At 37.2% G+C, this 25,549-nt stretch overlaps 1 protein-coding gene across 6 annotated transcripts in view; it reads right to left on the bottom strand.

Annotated features, from left to right (window-relative positions):
• Positions 1–25,549, bottom strand: part of hipk3 (homeodomain interacting protein kinase 3) — an 81,103-nt gene that overhangs the window by 50,441 nt on the left and 5,113 nt on the right. For 3 of the 6 annotated variants that reach the window (XM_008106703.3, XM_062967758.1, XM_003214702.4), the window contains exon 2: positions 9,131–10,226. The exons of 1 other annotated variant lie outside the window; for it this stretch is intronic. In XM_008106703.3, coding sequence (XP_008104910.2) covers positions 9,131–10,224 — 1,094 coding nt within the window. In that variant the 5' untranslated portion in view covers positions 10,225–10,226. Of the gene's footprint in view, positions 1–9,130; positions 10,227–24,091; positions 24,166–25,549 lie in introns of all 6 variants that reach the window. 2 more of the 6 variants (XM_062967757.1, XM_008106709.3) reach the window with 2 other exon arrangements.

Here is a 25,549-nt window from a genome sequence, read left to right on the forward strand (position 1 = left end):
TTCTTGCTCTCGTTCTCTGCCTCTGAGTAAGGGGATGTTTTTCAATCAATTGTCAAGCCTTAGGGTACATCTACATGGGGTATTTGCATCATTGTGCATCATGTGGATGTCTCGAAGTCCATTCATTACCACCCCACATCATTTGGACTGTGTAGATAATTCCAAAAGCACTGTTCATTTCTGGTGAATGTGAACTATATTATTTATCATATATTTTGTTTTTGGCAAAGAAAGAAACTGATGAGCTCCCAAGTGAAAGCAAAGATAGCAACTACACAGAAAGAAAATAGATGTTAGCTTTGTTTAGAGTAGCTCCATCTGAATCCTACTGGCTCAATAAAACCTACGCCAGACAGAACAAGTCTTAGTAAAAAGAAATTGGTAGGAGATTCACTAGGGGGTGAGAGTAAGTTTTCCAAAAACCAACCCACTTGTTTAGTAAATTCCTATTAGCAGAAAAGAGGCCAGAAAATTTCAATTTCTGTCCCAAAACAATAATACTTTATTTTTACTTTATTTTACTAAAACAAGAAGTATAATATGCAACATCACAACAATTAAACTCTCTAGAATGTAAAAAGTTAAAAAGTGTAAGATCAAATTGCCTGCTTGAACAGGAAAATAACTGCCAAATAATAGAAAAGTAAAATAACTGCCAAGCAGCCACTTGCTTAGCAATTACCATTCACAGTTTGTTTACCTCTACACCAACCAGCTGAGCCAGTTTATGTTTTCAGTTTGGGATTTAAAAAGTAAAAAGTAAAAACAAACCAACTCCCCTGCTAGAGGGAGGGGAAGAACAACAACAACACAACATTTTGCGGGCTGCATTTCTCCGATGAAATGTGGCCTGTTATCTTAACAAGATGCCTTTATTTGTGCAGTAGCCCCAGCCTCTTCCCTGACAGTAACTGGGCTTATAAGCACAGCAGCTGACTTTGGGCATGCTGACCTTGACCAAATGAATGTACTTAGCAGCATGTACTTCTGGCTTATTTCACTGCAGCACTGAAACAGCCTCACCATCTATAGTAGTCAACTGTTTCTGGCCACCACCCCCTGCCTATTTTAAGATATCCACCACAACATTTCGGTGATGCACAGTTCAAAGTGATAGAATAACATCTGTGGCCACATTCCAGCCCAACTTGTTTACAGAGGAATCTTGTTCTTGTTCCCATGAACTGCTTCTTTCATCAATGAGGAGATTATTCTTGTTGCAACTAAACAATACTTTTCACATCTCAAATGTGGTTTTATGCTTTTTAATTTGTTTTAAATTTCCATACTGCTTAATAGACCTGAGACTGTTTAAATTGTCTTTTACTGTCTCAACATTTAAAATGGTTTTAAATTGCTTAAACTGATTTTATTGCACACTGCAATAAAATAGAAATATTTTAACAAAATAAATAAAAATAAAAGAATAAATCACGCTATTTCACAATATTTCTTGAAGAACAACTTGGTCAAGGTACATGGAAAATATTCACTAATAAAAATAACTAAATTAAATAGGCATGAGATAAGATGGGGAAAATGTAGAGTAGCAGTTTATTATTTGCAGAATTATATAATAATAACTAGCTTTGCCCGGCCACGTGTTGCTATGGCTTATGGGAATCATTTGTTGGCCAGGTAGAATAACAGCGAATAGCCTTGCAGCCTCAAAGCCTGGCCATTTTCTGGAGTAGCTGGAGTAGCACCCTCAATCAAAGAAGCCCAGCTAGTTCCTTTGTAGGGGAATCCTTGTTTGGCCAAACTGAATTGCACTGAATAGTCTTGCATCTTAAAAGCCTGGCTGCTTTCTACATAGGGTATCCTTGCTAGGCCAGGTTGAATGGGACTGAGTAGCCTCGTGGCTTCAAAGCCTGGGGATTTTTCACATAAGGAAAACCTTGGTTGGCCAGGTTGAAAAGCACTGAATAGCCTTGCTGCTTGCAAGCCTGGCCACTTTCTACCTTGCGGAATCCTTGGTTCGCCAGTTTGAATAGCAATTAATATTCTTGGTGTGGCAGGTATGAATGCTGCAATTAGGCTCCTTGATTAGCATTTAATGGCCTTGCAGTTTCAAAGCCCGGCTGCTTCCTGCCTGGGGGAATCCTTTGTTGGGAAGTGTTAGCTGGCCATGATTGTTTCCTTTCTGGAATTCCCAATTTCCCTGCTTTCAGAGTGTTGCTCTTTATTTACTGTCCTGGTTTTAGAGATTACATTGTTCTGTATTATTATACCACAGTAATTATTTCATATTATATTTATAATCTTATATTATCTGCTTAGAAGTGGATTATATGAGGCCCCTTCTACACAGCTATATAAAATCCACACTGAAGTGGATTATATGGCAGTGTGGACTCAAGATAATCCAGTTCAAAGCAGATAAGATTATAAATGGGTCATATAGCTGTGTGGAAGGACCTTGAGTCTACAATGCCATATAATCCAGTTCAAATCAGATAATCTGTATTTTATAGGCAGTGTGGATCAGGCCTAAGTGCACTCTGCCTCTGCCCTGGGTGCCATTTTGGCTGAGGAAGTCGCTAGGATACGAAGGGGGCGGGGCCTAAAGGTAAAGGCAGCAGAGCCTACCTTTCTAACTGGCAGTTAGGGGGAGAAAGGCTCTTCCTCATCCTCTGTAATTTGGACTATTTTTCTAGGTTTTTTTTATTGAAAGACATATTTTGGATGACTATGTCTTTTGTGGCCAAATTTGGTGTGATTTGGTTCATTGGTTTTGTTGTTTATTCCATAGTAAAATGAACATTACTTTTTTATATATATACTAGCTGTGCCCGGCCACGCGTTGCTGTGGCGCAGTGTGGTGGTATGGGAAATAAAGTATTGAGGAATTGGTGGTAGTTAAGGTTTTCTCCTGACATTAAGTCCAGTTGTATCCAATTGCACACTGAAGTGGATTATATGGCAGTGTGGAATCAAGATAATCCAGTTCAAAGGAGATAATATAAGATTATAAATGGGTTATATAGCTGTGTGGAAGGGCCTTAAGTCTACACTGCCATATAATCCAGTTACAATCTGATAATCTGTATCTTATAGGCAGTGTGGAAGAGGCCTAAGTGAGGCCTAACTCTGCCTGTCCCCTGGGCTGAGTGGGTTGCTAAGAGACCAAGTGGGAGGAGCTTAGCCTTTTAACTGGCAGCAATTGGATAAAAACAATTATTCCTTTCCCTCTAATTTTTCTTTTTTTGTTGTTGTTGTATGAACGTAGAGGCATGGATGAGGGGTTGTGCTACCAGGTTTAGTGTTTCTGGGATGTGTAGTTTTGTTGTTTTGTCCTAGGCCGAAATTTCATTACCCTTTTATATATATAGATAGATAATCATCATCATTAACATCTTTATTTATACCCCGCCCCCTTTCCCCGAAGGGATTCGGGGCGGCTTACAACAAGCAACAGATACAGGAAGTAATATAAGCAACAAACAATAAACAATTATGACTGCATACAATTAAAATAACACAATAGTATAAACATTAATAACAATTTAAAAGATATTTACCACCTAAAAACAATATAAATATAACACCATTTAAACCAGTCAGTTGCTATTATCAAGATATCCAGCATTATGATTAACATTTCTAAATATATTTTGGTTCTAAAATATAAATGAAGATTTCAACATAAAGAAATGAAAGTATCTGCTTAATTTTATTATGCTCTTAACATATGTGATGAACTTTATCTTTGAAAAATTCTCAGCTCAGCTGAACCACAGGTTTTCTCTTAATTCTAGATGCATGTTTAAAACCTGTCAGACAAATAGCAAGTAAAACATTATCTTCCATTTATATCTTTTAGTGGAGAACAGTAACAGATTTAATTATTAAAGTCATTTGTATGGCATGTCATCTTTGGTCTAACAGAGGACTGGAAAATCATAATCACCAGCCAGGTATTGAAGAATTAGCAGTTGTAGCAACTACGGTAATAGTTCCCTAAAGACTATATGGTTGTAATTCAAACATATAGTTCATATTTTTATAACAATCACAGCATCTGGGAATTTGCATAATTTTCTTCATGACAGAGTATTGGGGGTGGGGGAAGCTTATTTTCCCCTTGTTTCAAGTTCAACAGACTACTACAGCACTCATACACAACAAAGATTTTATATGCAGTAACAAAGAAGGGCTACAAATCATGTGCCTAAAGTATAGTAAGAGCCCCATTACATCCCTTTGCTTGATATAAACTTCATGCATACTAAGTTGTGGAAGCAGCCCTCTGATAACAAGACTTAAAGGAGATAACCAGAATCCTCTTCAGCATTCAATAGCCATCTTAGTTAAGACTACCTCCACTTTCAGGTACTCTCCTTTGCATATGGTAAAATGTATCAATACTATATATAGTACTCAAGAGATAAAGAAATGTCTAAAACAAGGTCAATGTAGAGTCCCATTTGTTTTCCTCTACCTTAAAACTACCTGAAGACTAACCAATTTAAACAGATGCCACATATTCCCAGAAGCATTAAATCAGAAAAAGGGTCAGGAGACTTGAGAGCTTTTGTATGTATTTGTGCCCTTAGGTCACCTATCGACTTATGGCGATCCCATGGATTTCACAGGCAAGGAATACTCCGATAATGGTTTTGCCAGTCCCTTCCTCTGAAATAGCAACTATTTGAAAATTATTCACAGAAATGTAGTTCTCAATCTACTTGAGAATGTAGAGGAGCCACACTATATATATCAGGCATGGGCAAACTAAGGCTGGGGGGCCGGATGTGGCCCCCTGGATGCTTACCTCAGGCACTTCTCATTTTCCCTGTCCTCCTGGCATAAGAGCACGGTGGCCCGCTGCGTCGTTATGCCAAAAATATGGGGGGGGGGGGGGGAGAAGCACACAACAGCTGAAAGCCCTCTGGAGCGCTCTCAGCCACCATGTGTCTCGACCTCCTCCCAGAATAAGGACGGTGCGAGCGGCCCCATCTTTATGATGGGAGGACGGCTCGAAGAAGACATGTGGTTCCTGAGAGCCCTCCAGAGCATTCTCAGCTGCCACCTGTCTAACCTTCCTCCTGGCATAATGCCAAGAGGACAGCCCGAGGATCAGGGGAGATGATCAGGCCAGTCGCCGCGTGTCCTGCCTTCCTCTCGGCATAAGGATAGGGTGAGCAGCTATCCTTATGCTGGGAGGGCAACCTGAGGACAACCCAGGTCCTGCCCTGCCCGTCCTGGCCCCGCCCTCCCGGACCCTCCCACTCCCAGGTCCACCCCACCTAGTGTGTGCCTGGCCCCCCTTCCTCCTGGCCCGGCCCTCCTGGTCAGGCCTGCAATGTGGCCTCAGGACAAAAAAGTTTGCCTATGCCTGATATATATGCATCTTTCCAGCCATTAAGATCTACCAAGGAAGAAGTACACTCGTGGGGATTTTGGGGAGAAGGAGAAATATTTCTGATTATAGAATGTCCTGCTCCTGGAAGTCTGAATGGTGCCAACAATTGATTCATTTTGATGTCCAGTTAAAATTTCATTTCACCAGAGCTTTTGACACTTAGTAGTCAAGTTTCCGTTTGGGACTACTATATTCTGAGTTTTATTTTTATTCTGTTCAATTGCTTTAATTTTTTATATTATACAATTCATTTTCTGTTGTCCTCATCGCTTTCCTTTCAGATATGGGAAAGGGTAGAAATATTTGACTCGCTCAATTATCGAGCTGATCAGGAAATCACTAAAGCCTTGCCCTCAGATAAAAAAGAGATAATATACAGTGTTCCCTCGCTACTTTGCAGTTCACTTTTTGCTCCCTTGCTGTTTTGCGGGTTTTCAATTAATATTAATGTACACATTTATCGCGTTATTTTTGCTGTTTCACGGGATTTTTCAGTTGCTAAAATAAAGTACAGATTGCATTGTAGTAAGTAGTCTGTGGTTTGCTCTCCTCCACACATAGAATAAATATAGTGTCCCTACTTCGCGGATTTTCACTTATTGTTGGTGGTCCTGGAACATAACCCCCGCGATAAGTGAGGGAACACTTATACCATAATGATTATATTTAATTGTATATCTTATTTTTCTGGTATTTATGTTTTATATTTTTATTTTAAAATTCAATCAATGGCATACAAAATACAAACTACTAATGCATTGTTTTAAATTTTTATATATTGTATTTTATTATGTTATTTAATTATTTTAACTGTTTTATTCTTATTTTATTGTATTATGATGTACTGGTAGTGATCCTACCAGTTGTGTAAGCCGCCCTGAGTCCCCTCGGGGAGAAGGGCGGGGTAGAAATATTGGAAATAAATAAATAAATAAATAATGAAATTAACTCTATGGTATATGCTTGCAACCTGGGAGTGAGTTCAGTGGCATTTTCTTCTAATTCAATAGGTTTAATGTAAAATACATGAAGCTTCAGCGAATAGTTCAACTACTTGAAATGCAACCTTTAGGTTTTGAAGATACAGTAGAATCTCACTTATCCAACATAAATGGGCCGGCAGAATGCTGGATAAGCAAAAATATTGGATAATAAGGAGGGATTAAGGAAAAGCCTATTAAACATCAAATTGTGTTATAATTTTACAAATTAAGCACCAAAACATCATGTTTTACAACAAACTGACAGAAAAAACAGTTCAAGACATGGTAACGTTATGTAGTAATTACTGTATTTACGAATTTAGTACCAAAACATCACAAAGTATTGAAAACATTGACTACAAAAAGGCAGACAGCACTGGATAATTCAGAACGTTAGATAAGCAAGACTCTACTGTAAATGAAAACACAACAATGTTGGTTCAGCAAAGCAATTGAAATCAACCACTGCATAATAATTAGTTTTTTCATTCTTTTGACTTCCTCTTTGTAAACTTATAATAAACAACAGTAAAAACTGAAACCTCATTATATTCTCCTTCACTTCCCAAAACAAGTACAGTTCATCAATTATCTGTGATCCAACAGAGCGTCTGCTCAGAAAAGGGTCAGTTTTGCTTCTCTGTGTTTCTACTACACCACTATGGAAACAGCACAAAGTTACAACTTCTGCTGTTCAGACTCTGCTCACTTTAGCCCAGGATTCACAACCTTGATATCTTTCTTTTCCCATTTCTTCCTTTTTCATTTGACTGAATCCAGATTTCCTCTAAGGAACTCAAAGTAGAATCCATGAGTATCCTAATTTTAACTCTGTAAGTAAATCAGATTTGTTTCAAAACTGGAATCAGAATAGGCACCTCCATATTAACAGTTGCAGTAGTTAATGTCAATAAAATATTTTGATGGTTTTGTTTCCTTTCACAAGCTTGAGCCAGCAAATAAACTTACACCTTAGACATTTTAATTCCAAAATACCTAAAGTAATGAATAGCTGCATCAATACTTTCAAGAAAATCCAAGAAATCCAATGTATAATAGTTACAAAAGAACAGAATAGAAAATATTCTCAGATATTTTCAGAAAAAGTGTGTCCATTAATTGACACCACTGTAAATTGAGTATTTTGCAACATCAACAGCCAGGTTTTTACTAACTCATCTGTACTACTGCCTCACAATGTGCACACAGATAAAAATATTTTGAATATCATTTTACCAAATCTGTTATTGTTCCAAAGTTATATATTACAACCAGCATGCCAATCTTTTGATTAAACCCTTTAAAAATTGCAGCCAGAAAACAGTTGGACACGAAAGTCAATAAAAGCCAGGTATTCTCAGATTATTTTTCACATCACACCTGAAAAAGACCAAAACAGTCTTGCTGGCTAGGTTTAATGTTCCTCAGAGAGCCAAGGGCAAAACAGCCTCTAATTGCTCCATCAAATAAACTCATAGCTGAAGGAAAAGTGTATGATTTGTCATCCACTTACTCACATGTAAATGTATGTGCTTTCAAGTTGCCTAGTTACTCCATGAATTTCACAGGGTTTTCCTAGGTAAAGACTACACAAAATACTCCCTCTAAAATATGATCTTCGGCACCTGGCATTCATTGGAGGCAGCCCATCCAAGTGCTAACCAGGGCTAACCTTGCCAGGGCCTTTAGGCCTTTTTTCCTTTTTTCAATGTATCATGATCTGTTCTTCCTGTTGTTTTAAAATGGGCTGTATTAGTTTTTCCTACAAAGCTAAAAATAAAAGACACCAACATTTCACATGCACCAAATTTTCAGCAGACTTGGGCTCATGAAGACAATCTGTCATTATAAGGAATTTTATTATAGTTGCCCTCTAATTCATCAAGAGTCCAACAGAAGATACAGAGTATCAACGTTTTCATTGCTCACATCAATGTATTCTATGTTTTAACTGGCACATAAGAAAAGCAGGCAACATGCTCCACAAGCTGCCACAACACAAATAACACACACAACCTGCACATCCACTATTTATTTCCAGGGACCATGATGAAGAAACAGTTCTCACACACAAACACAGAAAACAAAGCTCCTGCTTAAAAACCATGCACAAATAAAAACCTAATTCTCATTTTCATCTGTCCGTTGACTTGTTTCACATGCCTTCTTAACTCTTTCCATTGCTCATCACAGGCCTCCTCACTTCATCCTCATTTCATGTCTTGTCCAACTGCAATTTCCAAGAAGCAAAATAATCTGTCCTCTCCCTTACCCCCTTTTTAACTTTGCTTAACAACAGCTGAACACTTCAAAGAGAAATCCTGGTCACCAGTTACTTTGCTTCATGATAATATTTGTGAGTAAAGGGACCAGTAAAAGAAAGCGTCCACCTGAAATATGAGAATATACTGTGGGCCCTCAGTATGCACTGGATTTGGTTCCAGGACTGCTTGTGGGTAACAATCAGTTGATACTCAATTTCCATTATTTGCAATGGCAAAGTAAAATGGCACCCATTATACGAAATGGTGAAATCAAGGTTTCCCATTTTGATTTTTCCTCCCAAATATTTTCGAGCCATGGTTGGCTGAATCGATGTGAGAAGATCCAGAAAATAGTAGCACATTGCTTCACAGAATAAATTCGTCAGGAAACATTTTAAATACAATTATTGAAGTTGAGAGGTTTAACAAAAACTATAGTGTAATTATATATAAACACTGCAGAAAAATAAAGCTGAAAAAATAATTATAAGCTAGAATTAGAATAAGAAGACACATACCTGTAGTACCGAGACTGCAAATACGTTGAACAGACAGTCTTTGATACATGGCTAGCAGACCCGAAGTCAATCACCTTAACTCTGTAAGGCTGCCGGACTGGATCTACTAACATAATATTTTCTGGTTTGAGGTCAGCATGTATTAAACCAAGACTTTTTAGTTTTTTCAGTGCAGTGGCCACCTGTTGCAGTATAGGCCGTATTACTTTTAGCTGAAGAGGGCTAAATTTGTTTTGTTTCAGAAAGTCATATAAATTCTGTTCCAACATCTCAAAAACTAAGCAAGTATGGTTCCGATGCTGAAAACACTCATACGCTCTCACAAAATTAAACTCATCAGCATTCTCTGTACTTAGCCGTGCTAATATGCTCACTTCTATTTGTCCTTGGCGTGCGTAAGACGGATGGTTCTTTAGAATTTTGATTGCCACTATTTCATTCGTCTCTCTTTTCCAGCACTTTACTACTTGTCCGAAAGTCCCTCGCCCAAGGAAATCAAGAACCTCGTAAGTACTTTTCACAGAGCATAAGACCTCATGATGCACTAACTGATAATCACCATCACCACTGGTACTACTTGGTTTTGAAGTTGCAGTCGTCACAACCGTCACTGGGTTTCCCAAGTTTGTTTGCAACATTGCAGGTAATATAGGCAGTTCATCAACAATCTGCATTGTGTCGCTCTGATTCTCCAAGTCTTCACTCTTACGCTTCAGTCCACATCGCTGGGGGCGGTCCAAGATGGTTAGATCTTCCTGCGTGCCAGGCCAAGATTCTTCCACTTCAGTTTGCTGCGCCTGCACTGCTAATATCTTGGTAGCACCTGCAATATTTTTTAAAGCCACAGCACTGGTCTGCAACAAACAAGGATCTCTTCGAGGTCTGTCAAAAAGATTTGTAGCCTGCAATAAAGTACCAACCCTACTGGGAGGCTGAGCAATTCCAAAATTTTTACCATTCACATAGATCTGTGGGAAGGTTTTCTCGTGGTACACACAACTACTTGGCTCCACTTTTAGTTTCTTCACACTACAAAAGGCACTTGACTGAGTTTGATAAACATATGGTGGGTAAACCAAGACTTGTGAGGCCATACCTGAAGCAGAGAGAAAAAAAAGGAAAAATCAGTATAGGGTTATTCCAAGTTCTTCACAAAATGTTCACTTCTAAATCAACACTTAAGTTTTAATTTTTACATGTATTTATAGTCTGCTTATAGTCTGCCTATTCTGCATATGCAAACATACAAGCTCCAATTAGTACAACGGGCGGCAGCCAGACTAATAACTGGGGCGGCTTACAGGGAGCGTACCACCCCCTTGCTAAGCCAGCTCCACTGGCTGCCGATATGCTACCAAGCCCAATTCAAAGTGCTGGTTTTGACCTATAAAGCCCTAAACGGTTCTGGCCCAATCTATTTGTCCGAACGTATCTCCTCCTATGAGCCAGGAAGATCCCTAAGGTCATCTGGTGAGGCCCTGTGAGAAGGGTGGGATATAAATGTTGGAAATAAATAAAATAAATAAATTTTGTTCAACAGATTTAAACAGTCATGCTACTGTGTAATTTACACTGCCAATATATTTGTTTCAGTATATCCCTCTGCATGAATCCTTGCAAGGTAAGTGCAGGCTTAGTGCAAGATTAAGACATCTTAAATACTAAAACTGTACCTCTCATTCTGAATGTTTACCTTTGATGAGTTATTTCTTCAAGGTACTAAAATAATAACACTGAAAACTACAGTACTGTAGCGTTACCAAGATACAGGCAGTCCCCAAGTTATGAACAAGATAGGTTCTGAAGGTTTGTTCTTAAGCTGAATTTGTATGTAAATCAGAACAGGTACATTTTTGAAGTATAATTCCAGCTACATACATACATACATATGTATAGCTTTAGATATCTTAAGGAAGGATTAACATCCCTGTGGTGTTTGTTTCGCTGTATGAGCCCCTGTTCAGAAGATTTCACCTCACTTTCTGTCCCTGTAAATGGATTTTGAAAAATTTGGCTTGTTCTGGAAAAAAAGAATTGGTGATAAAGCTTCAGTGGAAACACTTTTTCCCCATGATAACTCTTTCAGGACTGAATCTCCTTTCGAAGGGATACATTTCTCTCACTTCCTGTTGTCTCACCACCATTTGTAACTATGAGTCATTTATAAGTTGGATTTATATGTTGACCTGATATATACTGCATAGTCTCATCTTTCCTGATTATGGACCATGTTTAACCTATGGGATTGTGGACCCTCGACCCCCGATTGGAACCTGTTGTGATTATCATTGATTGCTATTTTTAGTGTAACATTTTATTTTGTGTAATAATCTGTTTTTATATTGTTATGTATTGTATGTATTATGTATTGTATGCTGTGTATTACTGTTGTAAACCGCCCTGAGTCCCTTCTGGGAGATAGGGCGGTATATAAATAAAGGTTTATTATTATTATTATTATTATTATTATTATTATTATTATTATTATTATTATTATTTATGTCTGTAACTTGGGGACTGGCTGTAAATGATTATGGTTTTTATTGATAACCACTCTGGAAGTAAATTAATATCACAAATTTAAGATCAAAAGTTCCCAGTGTAAACATTAGCTACTGCAGCATGTATGTAATGGTGCAAGAGAGCAGGTCTGGTGTTGTGGTTCAAGTGTTTGAGTAGGATTCCAAACCAAGGATCCAATCCCACCATGCAAATCCTCTGGGTGAACCTGGACATGTTATATTCTATTGATAAGAAAAGCAATAAATCTGGCCAAGAAAGCCCTTTGATAGGGCTTCCTAAACCGTAGATGCTATGAAGACATCTAACAACAATAATGCAATGCTGTACTTGTACTAGCAGATTGAACTAAATGATACTTGAGGTTCTTTCCAATTCTGTGATCATCTTTGTACATTGTTATAAACCCAACCCTATTAGGTCTTTGACACTGGCTTTTCAAAGCAGGAGAGGACTCTATGCTCTTTGAAAGTCCCCATTTGAGCTGCTATTCTCTAAGTAAAAACTTGACATAACACAATTTAAAGCAAGCATGCACAACCTGTGGCCTTCCAGGTGTTTTGGACTTCAGCTACCAGAATTCCTGACCATTGGAAAAGCTGGCTAGGGCTTCTGGGAGGTAGAAGCTCAAACAACTGGAGGGTCACAGGTTATGCAGGCCTACTTTAAAGCCAGCTTAGTTACTCTAAAGCCAATTTCTAATTGAGTGCCTCCTAAATTTACTTAAAATTTATATTCTGAAATTTTCCTCTTCTCCATATTTGTATTTGCCTTTTCTAATTGTATGCTAGGAGTTATGTGCAAAACAGTCCTGAATTTTTAAAGGTTTCTTTAAAAATAAAGACAAAAGATATGAGAGAAAGCATGCAGTCCTGGTTCTCAAGTATTTAATAATATCCATGTGGAATATTATGTATGAATTCATTTATTTCAGTACATTTATACTGTACATTACAACGGATAGATTTAATTCTTTAAGCAAAAATGCATTTCGTCAAAGCTTACCAATTATGTTTTCTATAAATGCATACTACTGTGAGTGAATGTTGCTTTAAAAAATACTATACTATCAGCCCTCCATGGCCACAGATTCAATCCTCCAGAGTTTGATTTTTGTTTTAAATTACAAAAAAATGTTTTTTTCTATTTTATATAAAGGGCTCCTTTTTATTATACTACTGTACCTTGAGGATCAATGGATTTGGATATCCTTAGGGAGTTCCCATTGGACACCAAAGGCTCACTGTATTCAAAAGGAAATGAATGATATATATTGCTCTATTTGTGAGCTGATGAACATATTTTTGCTGGGGGAGGGAATAAGTAAATACAACTGTAGCTGATTAGGAAACCAGGGCTGTGTATTGACACCTTTCTTTTTTGTTTTTAGACCAGATCCATGTGACTATCCTAGAGCAGATTAATATAGAGTGTAGCAGGCAGCCAAGCTTCATTTGGCCAGAGTGCTAGGGGGAGGGAAATGGGGTTTAGTAATAAGACATGTGCAGCAGTTACAACACTGCTAAAGTTGAACGGGGTCAAATATACTGCTCTAAATTCCATGTAAGAATGGTGAGGAAAGCTTCTCTCCCTAACAGCCTTCTGAAATTTCTTTATTCCTCTTTTTTGCTCACATCTCTGAGCTATATTATCAAATTATCTGACAACAGCACAATGGTTAACTACACTTAAAGACACTGGGGAGAAAGAGGACCTCAAACTGTCCATTATATGTATATACAAATTCTCTAAGTGGTCAGAAAATTTCAAAATCTTTGGCTGCTCTTGCCTGCTATGTCAAGGGAAATGATTAAAAATAAAAACATACCATAAATTATTTACACTCCCCCCTTCCCTAGAATTTAGAACCAAGAAGGCTAGAATAGTGGTCTTCAGGATTCAGAAAGGGCAAAACTGTGAAGGTCTATTTACAACTATGTAAAGGAGGTCAATATTACAAGTCAAGACATGTGTTTATAAGGCAATGGTTTTCCCAACCTAGAGGCCAAGAAGAGATTTGGACAGAAGAGCTACCTTTCTAAGAATTCATCATCTAGACCAGGGGTCCCCAAACTAAGGCCGTGGGCCGGAGGCAGCCCTCCAAGGTCACTTATCCAGCCCCCAGCCTAAACTTTGGGCTTAGGGTTGCCTGAAGACTGAAATGACTTGAAGACACACAACAACAACAATCCTGATTAACTTGACTATTTCATCAGCCAAAAGCAGGCCCACACTTCTCACTGAAATATTGGTGGTAAGTTTATGCTGGTTGAAATTGTTCTTCATTTTACTGTAACTGAACAATGAAAAATCATAGGCAGTGGGTAGCAATAAAATAATTTGGTTGTATATTCTTGCATGGCAAGAGATTAGACTGGATGGCCCTTATATTGTATTCCAACTTTATGATTATATTATACTCTTCCCTGGAAAACTCAACCCAAAGTTTTCTCTGAATGATACCTAAGCTGTAATTTGCAAATGTGAATAAACTGAACCATATGGTTGGCCTGCTAATCTCTGGGCCACCGACAGATCTAAGGCTAGCTGCCAAAGCTGCTCTGCCCTGTAAGAAATGAGCCTTCATATGACCTTCAAGCCCTGTCAAACTTACAAGTACAAAAAAGAGATACATATAGTTGACTTACAATGCTTTTATTTATTTAAACACTATTGTAATATTGTGATGATAGAAGAAAGAGGTAGGTAAGGCGTAGAATTATTCTTTTTCTACAATATAGTGTAAAAATCCTGACACACATGCAGTAAATCAATTGATAATATTGGTAGGCTTAACAGAAATAGGAAAACAGACTGAAATAATTAGATGAAAAGGGGAAATGAAATGATGGATTTACAATACCAACATCAAGATTTTGTAAACAGAAGATTGTTATTCTGGATTCCCATTATATCTGGACCAGAGTGGTTAGGTTATCTACAGCTTCCAAGCTTTTTTGTTTAAAGAATAAAAGAAACAGAAGGGGAAAGGGACTTGGAAAATCACATCTTGAAAAGCTCAGGTGATCAAGCCTCCATACCTCCATTACTGACGTGGCTTTGAGGACACCTTAAGAGACAGGCATTTAAAAAAAGACAGCTTAGATAAAGCTAGTCTCAGCCCTCGACACATGTGCTGGATGATCAGGAGTAACAACACCAGAAAGATGGTCTGCTCTACCAGTGAATAGGATCTCAGCCTATGTCTCCAAAGAATCTTTATTTCTAACTCACATCAAGCCACTAATAAAAATAGTACAACAAAACAAATGCTACTTGTTTTTTAAATACTGCATTTCTTCCTTTCTGTTATTGATGCCGTTAGCAGCTATCTCAAGTACGGTTATGCATTTACTGAAATCTAATTCTCCTTTATCTTTTCAGATATACTACTTGAAAACTAAGAGCAACAAGTTACCTGAGATTATGTTTGTTTTCTTCACAGATGTCAACTTGTTACTATAAACTGTCACAAAGGCATGAGGCTTAGTTGTAGTCTGTCTATTCTCTTATTTGTCTTTCTACGCCTAAATCCAACAAACAGCTTTTCTTTAAAACTATGCAACTGTTTTATAAAGCAAGAGACTATACATTGTTGCTGCTCTTCACAATTAGAAGAACTATTAAGTTATTTTTGCAATCTATCTCTAAATGGACAGTAGTTAATACAAGGCTCGAAATAGTTAAGTCTTTTAATAGACAGAGAGATAAGGCAACCATCTCCCTGCAATTCAAGGCTAACTTGATTTGGAGCTGAACAAAAATACTAAAGCAATCTTCCAAACATCATTTTTCAAACCAGTGATGTCTTGAATCTTTGTAAATTGTTAATTTTTAGACAACTGCAAAGAATCTAGCAATCAGGAAATCAAAAGTAATATTTCACCTACCATAAAATATGGAGTAAATGTTTATAATGTATTGCCAATAAGAATACTTCAATAATAGCATATGGGAAAAGAGTACTCATACAATACTATATAACACACACAAAAATTGTCATGTTTATTTGCTGTATCAGTTTAGAATAAAAACACAAAACAAGTAGAGCCACACACTACTTTGGTTATTGACTTTGAAGCAACAAACTTGGGGAAAGGTAAGATGAAATAGTTTAAACTCTTGATATATCACATCACTTTTTGCTGTCAGAATTAAGCAGCTGTTTATAAGTTATATTTTTTGTTTTGCTGTGATTGTTATTATTTGTTGGGCATTGAATGTTTGCCAATTTTGTTAATTTTGTAAACTGCCCTAAGTCCCTTCAGGGAGAGAGGGAGGGTTATAAAGTTGTTGCTATTATTATTATTATTATGCACAAAGGTATCCTTTGACATAATATGACAGAATGAAAGACAAGTGCCAGTGAATCAGATGAGGATCTCTCTTGGGTCCAATATCATGCATCCATCCAAATGTTTCCAAGTATCCACCAACAGGTCATAAAAGCAACAGTCATATTCTGTTTGTTCCCTAGCAACTGATACTTACACTGCATCTAAACATGTAGGTTCCATTTAGCTATCACCGTTAACAGGCCTACCTTCCATGAATGTGCCTAATCCTTTGTAAAGCCACCTAATCACTGGCCTCCGTAGAAAATTCCACAAGTTAATTACACACTGTTTTGTGGGAGTGCTTTCTTTATCTGTCCTGAAGCTAATTCATTTTACTGCATGGTGAATATTTTCCTAAACCTCCATCATGCTCTCCACAGTTGTTTTTCTTCCTATACTGAAGTCCATGCATTCTTACATTTCCCTTTAAAGCAAGTGTTCTCTAACTTCCAACGGTATTTCCTAGCTCTATCATACTCTTTTCCAGAACAGTAGACAACATTCCAAAAATTAGCTACATCAACCCTCATATTCAGTTTTCCTGATAATCGCAAACAGACTTTCATGCTTTCCTGATGATAGTAAGTTACCTGATTAATTCTTTTAAACACATGTGCAAAGGCATGTGGATATAAAATGTTAATCAGTAACTGACAAATTAGATATTTAAATGTAACTTCAAGGTGGAAATACAGAATAACAACCAACAGTCATGATTTTACTCAAATCATAACAATATGTTCTCTTCTCTTGAATCAAGCCATTGATACATCAAACTCAGTATAGTTTGACCCTCATATCTGCATGGGGATTCATTGTAAGACACACATACAGTGTGATAACTGAATCACAAATTCAACATTCTGATTATACTTGGCCTGGAAACATACCACAGAACGGCAGTGGAGGACCTAGAGAGAAACAAACATTTCAGGAGAAAATATTCTTTGAAATTGTGGATATTGAATCAATGGTTAAGAAGCTCAAATTGTACTGTTTATCTCAATTGGCTTTGGCCTTCCAATGATTTAAGCAGAAATTCTTTCTTAGCTTTGAAGTTCTTTTTAACTCAGGGTATCAAAATTAAAACTTGGACATTTTGCATTTGAAACATACTTTTTTCTGACCTGTGCCCCATTAAGTTTGACAAAATCTAAAATTCTTTAATAGTAATGTCTAGCATATGTGAACATTTTTTTTAAAAAAATCCACATACTGTAAATGAGTCTTGCTATGTCTAAGATTCATTTCTCCTATAAGTAGCTTAGCCAAAGCACAATCATTACATTCATATTTTCACAGTGATGAAACCATGTGATACTAATATGACTTAATCATAATTAAATAGGATAAACCTTCTTTGCCTTTTGTTGCTAGGCAAGAAATAGGCATGCAACTTTGGGTATGTGTATTATTTGTTCAAAGTTAAAATTCAAAAGAATGTATAAAAGAAACACATGACATATAGCTGAATATATTCAGGCAGTACTAGCAAATTTGTTCTAATACAATTTATTATTTAATTAATGCTGTTAGGTTGTCCCCATGCGGTCATTGTTAGAATTAGCCACTACGAACACTAATATAAAATGGGTGAGAATAATCAAGGTACATCATGCAGAGGCCTATGTATATCTGTGTTATTTAGAGGAATCACATTATTGCCTCATGAAAGTGAAACACAATAGCAAACTACAAGTGATAAAAGCTGAGAGATGATTTTAAATCCAGGTCTGCTGCAATCCTTTAAAATCTTCGGGGGGGAGGGGATGCCTTTTTGAAAGGGCACATAGGAAATTGATGCTTAAGCTTTAGCCTATTTGTTTTTCCAGAAGTATCTGTATACTCCCTCATACTTCAATACTAATTTGAAGACAATTGCTTGGCATGTTGAAAGATGTTATGAAGCAATCAAGAGTCAATTATGTGTTCAGCTTCTTATACACACCCAAGTAACCTATATATAAAAAAAGATAGCTATTCCCATGTGCTTGAGCTTCCGTTTTCTCAAATACAGGAGCTTAGATGAACTATTAGATGAATTAAATGCAATCTGAATTATGTTTTATGCAACAGTGAACTAGTTTAGCTCCAGATGTTCACAACATAGTGAAGAAATGTAAAGACTGGAGTGTCAATCAACACAAAAAGTTGCATTAAAACTGAGGAAATACTAGTATACAAAGTTAATCTGCTTAAAATAGATAATGTTATCCAATCCAGGTTGCTCTAATCTAAACTCCAAACTATAAGAGCATCATAACTCAGAGAAGAACTAATCAGTAACTGCAAATCCTCAGACAAATGAGAAATACCAAATAAGGTAGGTATGAAGAGAACAGACCCTGACTCACCAGACAGAAATTCTGAAACAGATATAGGTCAGCAGACCCTGTCTCAAGAATCCCACAATTTACAAGCTGATCCAAAGGCAAACATTTTGCAGTCCACTCAAAGGAAGAGGACATGGAAATTTAGAAAGGAGAAATATTAGATGGTGTCTGTGTGTAAGTTAGCTAAATAAGCACACCCTGCCCAAATTGTTAAGTAATTTCAAAATCCTTCCTCAAACTTCCTGCAAATCAATTTTGCATCACAATTCTGTTCCCTTCTCTAGGTTTATGGAAGGGAAACACCAGAGGAAATAAGAGATATCACCAGTTTTAAAACAGCCACACTAAGTTGATTTAAAACACATTTTTCTGGACAAATGTAACAAACTACTTGCCTGGCAAAGAGTGATAGAATACATTTCATTATGTTGTTATTACATGTATTATTTATTTCTGAGATAAAGTGTCTAAAACTGTGATTCCCAAACTGTGTTCTGAGGAACTCTAGGATTCTACAAAAAAAATTAAAATCTAATTTAAAAACAATTTTAAAATAAAACTACACGAGACCATCGCTGGTTAACTCCAAACACCTACTGGCCAACAAATCATTTTATCACAGAACACTTCACTTCACTTCACTTTATTTCTTAATTAGTCGCTCTCCACCAGAGTGCTCCGAGCGACTTACAATTTAAAGTATCATTCCACAATATAAAAACATTCAACATAAAAACATTCAACATAAAAATATTCAACCTAAAAACATTCAACAGTGACTATTTGGCAAATTAGATCTGATCTACTTAAATGCACAACCAAACAGCCAAGTCTTGAGCACTTTTACAAAAGGTCGCAACTCTGACATTGCTCTAACATATGGAGGCAATGAGTTCCACAGAATTGGAGCATAGATCGAAAAGGCTCTATGCCTTGTAGCTTCCAGGCGTACCTCCCTAAGGCCCAGTACGTATAGGAGATTTTCCTGGGAGGATCGAGGTGACCACTGATGGAAAAAAGGAATGAGGCGGTCCCTAAGATATAATGGTCCTTGGCCATTTCGAGCTCTAAATGTCAGGATAAATGTCTTATAAGAGATCCGATGTTCTATTGGTAGCCAATGAAATTGTTTCAGAATCGGTGTAATATGGGATCTTATAGATGATCCCGCTAGCAGCCTGGCCACCGCATTTTGGACCATTCGGATCTTCTGGGTTTTTGTCTTCAGAAGGCCGGCGTATAAGGCGTTACAATAATCCAACCTAGTGGTGACTGTTGCATGGATGACCGTTGCCAATGCTTCTGTCGAAAGGTAGGATGCCAATTTCCTTGCCTGGCGAAAATGAAAAAAGGCCTGCTTACTTATGGCAGTGATCTGGGCCTCCATTGTCAGCAATGAGTCCAACACAACCCCAAGGCTTTTAACAGTAGCAGATGGAACCAGAACTTCCCCATCAAAGTCAGGCAGTGACTGGATTAACTCTGGTGGCTGGCTGGGCCAGAGTATCTCAGTTTTTGTGGGATTCACTTTTAGTCTACTCGCTCGCAGCCAACTCATCACTGCTTCCAAACACAGCTTAAAGTTCTCAGGAATCGTGGTTGTCCCAGGTTCGAGACGCAAGAGTAGCTGGGTATCATCTGCATACTGTACTCTAGGCCAAAGCTCCGCACTAGTCCAGCAAGTGGTCGGACGTAGATGTTAAATAACAGGGGCGAAAGGATAGCACCCTGGGGAACTCCACAGCAAAGGCAGGAGCTCTCAGAGCTTTGGCCTGACCACTCCACCCTCTGTCTCCGGTCCCGGAGAAACTAATTGAACCATTGAAGAGCTAAACCTCGTACACCAGACATAGCCAATCAATGGATCAGCGGTGTTGAATGCAGCTGTAAGGTCCAAAAGTACCAATAGCGCTGATCCGCCCCGGTCTAACTGACGACAAATTTTGTCAGTAATAGCTACCAAGACAGTCTCTGTCCCATGACCTGAACGAAAGCCTGATTAAAAGGGGTCTAAGCCCGCAGTCTCATCTAAGAATTGTTGTAGTTGTCCCGCCACTGTCCGTTCAATCACCTTGCTCAAAAACAGAAAGTTTGAAACTGGGCGGTAGTTACTAAGTATGGTGGTGTCTAGACTTGGTTTTTTCAGAAGAGGGTGAACCACTGCATTTTAGACCCACACAAACCATCCAGGGAAAGTGCATGGAAGTTCCAAGAAAGTTCCTTGCACACACGCTAGTGTTCTTGGTTTTTCTAGCAACTTTCAACAGAAAGTTTGAAACTGGGCGGTAGTTACTAAGTATGGTGGTGTCTAGACTTGGTTTTTTCAGAAGAGGGTGAACCACTTCATTTTAGACCCACACAAACCATCCAGGGAAAGTGCATAGAAGTTCTAAGAAAGTTCCTTGCACACACGCTAGAGTGTTCTTGGTTTTTCTAGAAACATCCAGAAAGTTCTTTGCCTTATAAATATTAGCGTACCACTACTCCATTCAGGTCAGTTCAGAGCAATCTCATGTTTGTAGTTATATTTACAATATGATCTCTTTATTTACAAGCATACTATGTTGTACTCAGGCAATAGGAGTAGGTGAAAGAAGGAAAAACCTTGTGGGTTCACAATGCTTAGTTTTTAAAAAAACAGGATTAGAGTTAGGTTTCTATGGGGAAAATGTCTTCTGAAGGACTCCATAACCGAAAAGGTTTGGGAACCAAGGTCTAAAACATGCAGGCATTTTGTCCAATCCAGAAACTGTGCATGACCAGAGCTGTTAAATGCAAATTTGTGTATTTGCAAGTGCTAATTACAATGGGTGCAAAGAGCAGCAAAATATTCTGGACAGCAACAATCAAGGTCACAATACGATAGAGATCCACCCATGTTGGTGGAACTGTAGTCATGGCAACTTTCAGCAAATATCTGACCTAGACTGGCAGAACTACAAATGGAGTTAAATTGCTGTTTCCAGACTCTGCTCTTTTCCCACATCTATCTCAAGATCAAACTAGATATTACATGGGGGATGTGTCCTCCAACAATATGTCCAGATGGGATGTTTTTTAAAAAAAACAGCTACTCAGAGCTGATCAGACATAGAAGATAGCCTAGCCCTTTGCCTGCCAGTTGTTTTTATACAACCTGTTTATGGTTTTCTATCTCTTGATAAGGATCAAGAGAATGGAGGCACAATTCTGTTCACTTCTCTAGGTTCCCTTCTTCTAAATGGAAACTAACAGAAAGCTAAAGGTTAAGTAGCTCCTTCATTTTATCATTTCTTTAATCCTAACTGCAACCTCTCATTTACGTTTATTTTATGTTTTCTCCATGATCCTTATACACACAGTTTGTAAAGCTTACTTTAGACCTTACAGAACACAGCTATTGGAGGGGGAGTTTTCAGAAAAATGGCAAGAAAGAAATCAACCTTTACCATAAACTGTATTTAAATGAGGCAAAACCTTATCTCTATTCAGTGAGATTTACAAAACTTTAGTCTTCCCATCTCATCTTCTAACTTAAAACAGCTGAAACCCTTAATCAAGTAAAATCAATTAAAAAGTCATTCTCTTTCCTCCTCACAAGCCTTAATCACTATAAGACAGGAGAATCTTTTAAAAACTGAAAAAATATTTAGAACAACAAATTTATGCATTTGATCTATTGACTTTTATAAATATACTTAAAACAGAGCAAAAGAGACATGCCTGTTAACATAAATTATTTTCTACAGAGAAATAAGGGGGGAGGGGAATCAAGATTCTCTGAGACACACTCCAGTCTAGGCCTGTTATACCTGCCTTCATTTTTGCTGCAGGGAAAGCAGTTCAAGGCATGTTAAAGCATATAAATTCCAAGAAGCACATGAAGGAGAACATAATATTAAACCATACACACACAAAAATATCTGCTGCTTTGGGCAAACCAGAAAAGGGGAAGAAGTTATTCATGCAAATAATTATGCTGTTAGTAGGTTTATGACAATTCAACAATTTCTTTACCAACAGCCAAAAGTCTAGAATTGGTATGTCCTAACTGCCATTTAGGCATATCACCACTGAAAGCATGCCAATATGGTAAAGTACATATGGATTTAATTACTGTATTTAGCCTTTCCTCTAGTGTAGGGCCAACCCAGTTGTTAATTCAAAAAACTTTTAGTACACCCTTCTCAAAGAAATTTATTTACAGAAATTTACAAAATGTTGCTTTTGTGCCACAGGTACCCAATTTAAAATATTACCAACTAAAAGTATATATTTTATAATTTTTTCAACTTTACCTTGTCCAAAAGTACATACAAAAAACATTAAACACTAGGGAAAAAATCTTTATTAGTGGGAAGACATTTTAAAGTGCTCCAGAACATGAAAAGGTCCATCAAGAGAATCAGTTAAGGTAATATGAAGGAGTCAAGGTAAAGTCCCAAATAAACAGATGCATAATATGAGTACCTCTTAACATACTTGATGTTCACAGCTGACAACATGAGATACTATATCAACCACCATGGTACTGTCCATTTTCATTAACAATCTGTGCATTCATTGTCATCACACCGTAATAAACATTTGAGCAAGGCTACAAGCTGCTAAATTACTCAGATAGTAGGAGTGTGACTCCCCTGCCCTCCTCTATAACAACTGGCCTTCAATCTCTTTTGATTCCCAAATTAAAGTAGGATAGGATGGTCTAGCCCATTAAAGAGAAGTGCATATTTTCAAACAACTAATCTTTGCTAATAAGAACAGTCTATATGAAAAGCCAAAAGGAAAAAAAAACCACTTGACAGATTTCATTATTATGTGGAAACAAACCAACATGTTTCAGTTTGGTACAAATTACAGTAAAGGACGACCAATCTTCAGTTTTTAAAAGCTGAATATTCAAATTAAACACACAGGAACTTTCCTGATTGGCTGGCTCCTGAGTCATGCTTTCCATTCTCAAAGCTCAGTCTGTTTATTCTTTAAGCACATTCTAGTAACCATATCTCCTTATGACTGCTGCATTTATAAACAATTCTAATATGAGAGCAACCACTACACCTCAGCCCTTCTTCCAAGAATGTACGTCTGCTTCATTTTAAACTACACAGTTGCTAAACTTACTCTAGAACAAGTTTTAACTTTCTGGTTTAAAAATCTCCAAAAACAGAATTTGTTTTATCAAACAAAACTAAAAAGAGAAGGGTGTGAAACAGAGGTACAATCACTCAATATTATAGTACTTTTAAGCAGAATCATTCTCTTAAATTATTACTTAGAAAGTAACACGACATGATTTGACTTGGTCTTGAGAAGATAATTAGAGTAAGACATAATTATCTCTTAAATTAAAGAGGGAAAGAATACTGTAGACAAAACAAGATGCAGCAGTTTCTACTACAAGAAACCAAAGAAAGCATGGTAAAAAAAACTTCTTGCCTTGCAACCAAAAATTATAGCCTCAAGAAAATTGGATAAGAAAATGTGTGTACAATGGAAATGTAAAATAATTTTTATTTTATTAACAGAAATATTTTGGAGGATTTTCTGAGCAAGTAGACTTCTTGGGAGGTGGGTATGTTTGTGAACACAGTCCCAATCAAAAAAGGTTCCCCAAATCACACCCCCACCCCACCAAGCTAGAGAGAAACAAACTGGAGAAGAGAACATTGAGGTGAAAACTGACATACAGGAAAATAATTAAGCATCCCTTTCTACCCCTTCCCCTAACATGTGTAGTCTGTTCTCAGCTGCAATGGTGTTAAGACAATACAAAAAAGGAATCATACCCCTCTACTCCTCCGTCCAATTATCTGTCCTTACTTCTCCATTATTCCAAGGATTCCATCCCGCCTAGTGTCTTCTTGAAAAAAAGTGAAAAACAGAGAACCTTAATTTTATAATTGCTTTTCAATCTAATCAGACACAAAATTCAGTATTGAAATAGTCTTTGAAGTAGTATAAAGATGCTATTTGATGGTAATAATAGACATCTATTTTTTATTCCAGTATGTTCAGAAAATATAGGTCAGAGAACTAAAAAATTAATTCAGTATCAAATTGTCCCTTTTTTGACAATTTATATAATGCTGGTGACATCATACAATTCTCTGAATTAAGAAAGTCATACTTTAAATATTGAGACCACTTGGGGACATGATTTTTCTATTTAAAGGTATCCTACATTAAAGAAAGATGATCTAAAAATACTCATAAATACATTTGTGCCAGAATACTACCCATGTTATGCTCTTCTCTGCTTTTAAACTGCCACCTACTTCCCCTGTGGATGTCATTAGCATATTTTAGTGATTACCATTGTACACAAGTGCCTCAGATTCCCCCATGCTTACATCATCGACAACCCATTACACAACAAAGACTCTTCAAACACCCTAAAGACTAAAACAATTATTATGGTTTATATATGAGTAATGTATTTTGCCCCTTTTGGTTGACCTAATCACCACAATGCATATTTTGGATTTTGCTATGGTTTGCACACTCATGGAATAAAGACTATGTTATAACAAATACGTTAGTTTTTAAGGTGCCACAAGAGTGCCATTTTGACAGAAGAGTGAAATAGCCAAGTCTCTGAAAACAGGTGCTAGTTTAAAAATGTTTATTTATTGAAAAATAAAGATTGCAATCCTTACCAGGAGCAAGCCCTACTGAACTCAATGGGCTTACTCCTGAAAAGCCAGATATATGTAGATTGCACTGTTGTCCTAGAAAGACAGAAATCTAGATTTATTATCTATGAGATGCATAAATTATGCAACTGTAAATGTATTTACTCATAAAAAGTAGAGAAGGTCACACATGTGTGACCCAGTGTGATAGTTTTCCACTGAATCACAATCTTTTTTAAAAGAACATGCTCATTCAGAAATTCATCTCCTGCCAGAGCCTTGACCTAAATATATGTTTGCTAATCAGCTTGCTTACTGACACTTCTGTCAAAATTAGGCACCATAACAATTTTGTCACAGAATTTGTTTTCTAACACTACTTGAAAATGTTTCCAACAAGCTAGAAATCTAAATATATCAGAACATTATTCCTTAGCATGTTCATGAATTCACAATTCACAACAAATGTTATACTGCAGTTTTATTTAACATGTTAGCTATATTTAACATGCTAACTACTTTGCTATGAGGAGGCTGAGCACCATAGCTTTCTAATTAGCCTAAGTACAGCTATAAAGAGGTTTCAGGGTTTTTTAAAATCTCCACAAAAAC

This window comes from Anolis carolinensis, chromosome 1 (assembly GCF_035594765.1).
Source record: "Anolis carolinensis isolate JA03-04 chromosome 1, rAnoCar3.1.pri, whole genome shotgun sequence".
Taxonomy (NCBI): Eukaryota; Metazoa; Chordata; class Lepidosauria; order Squamata; family Dactyloidae; genus Anolis; species Anolis carolinensis.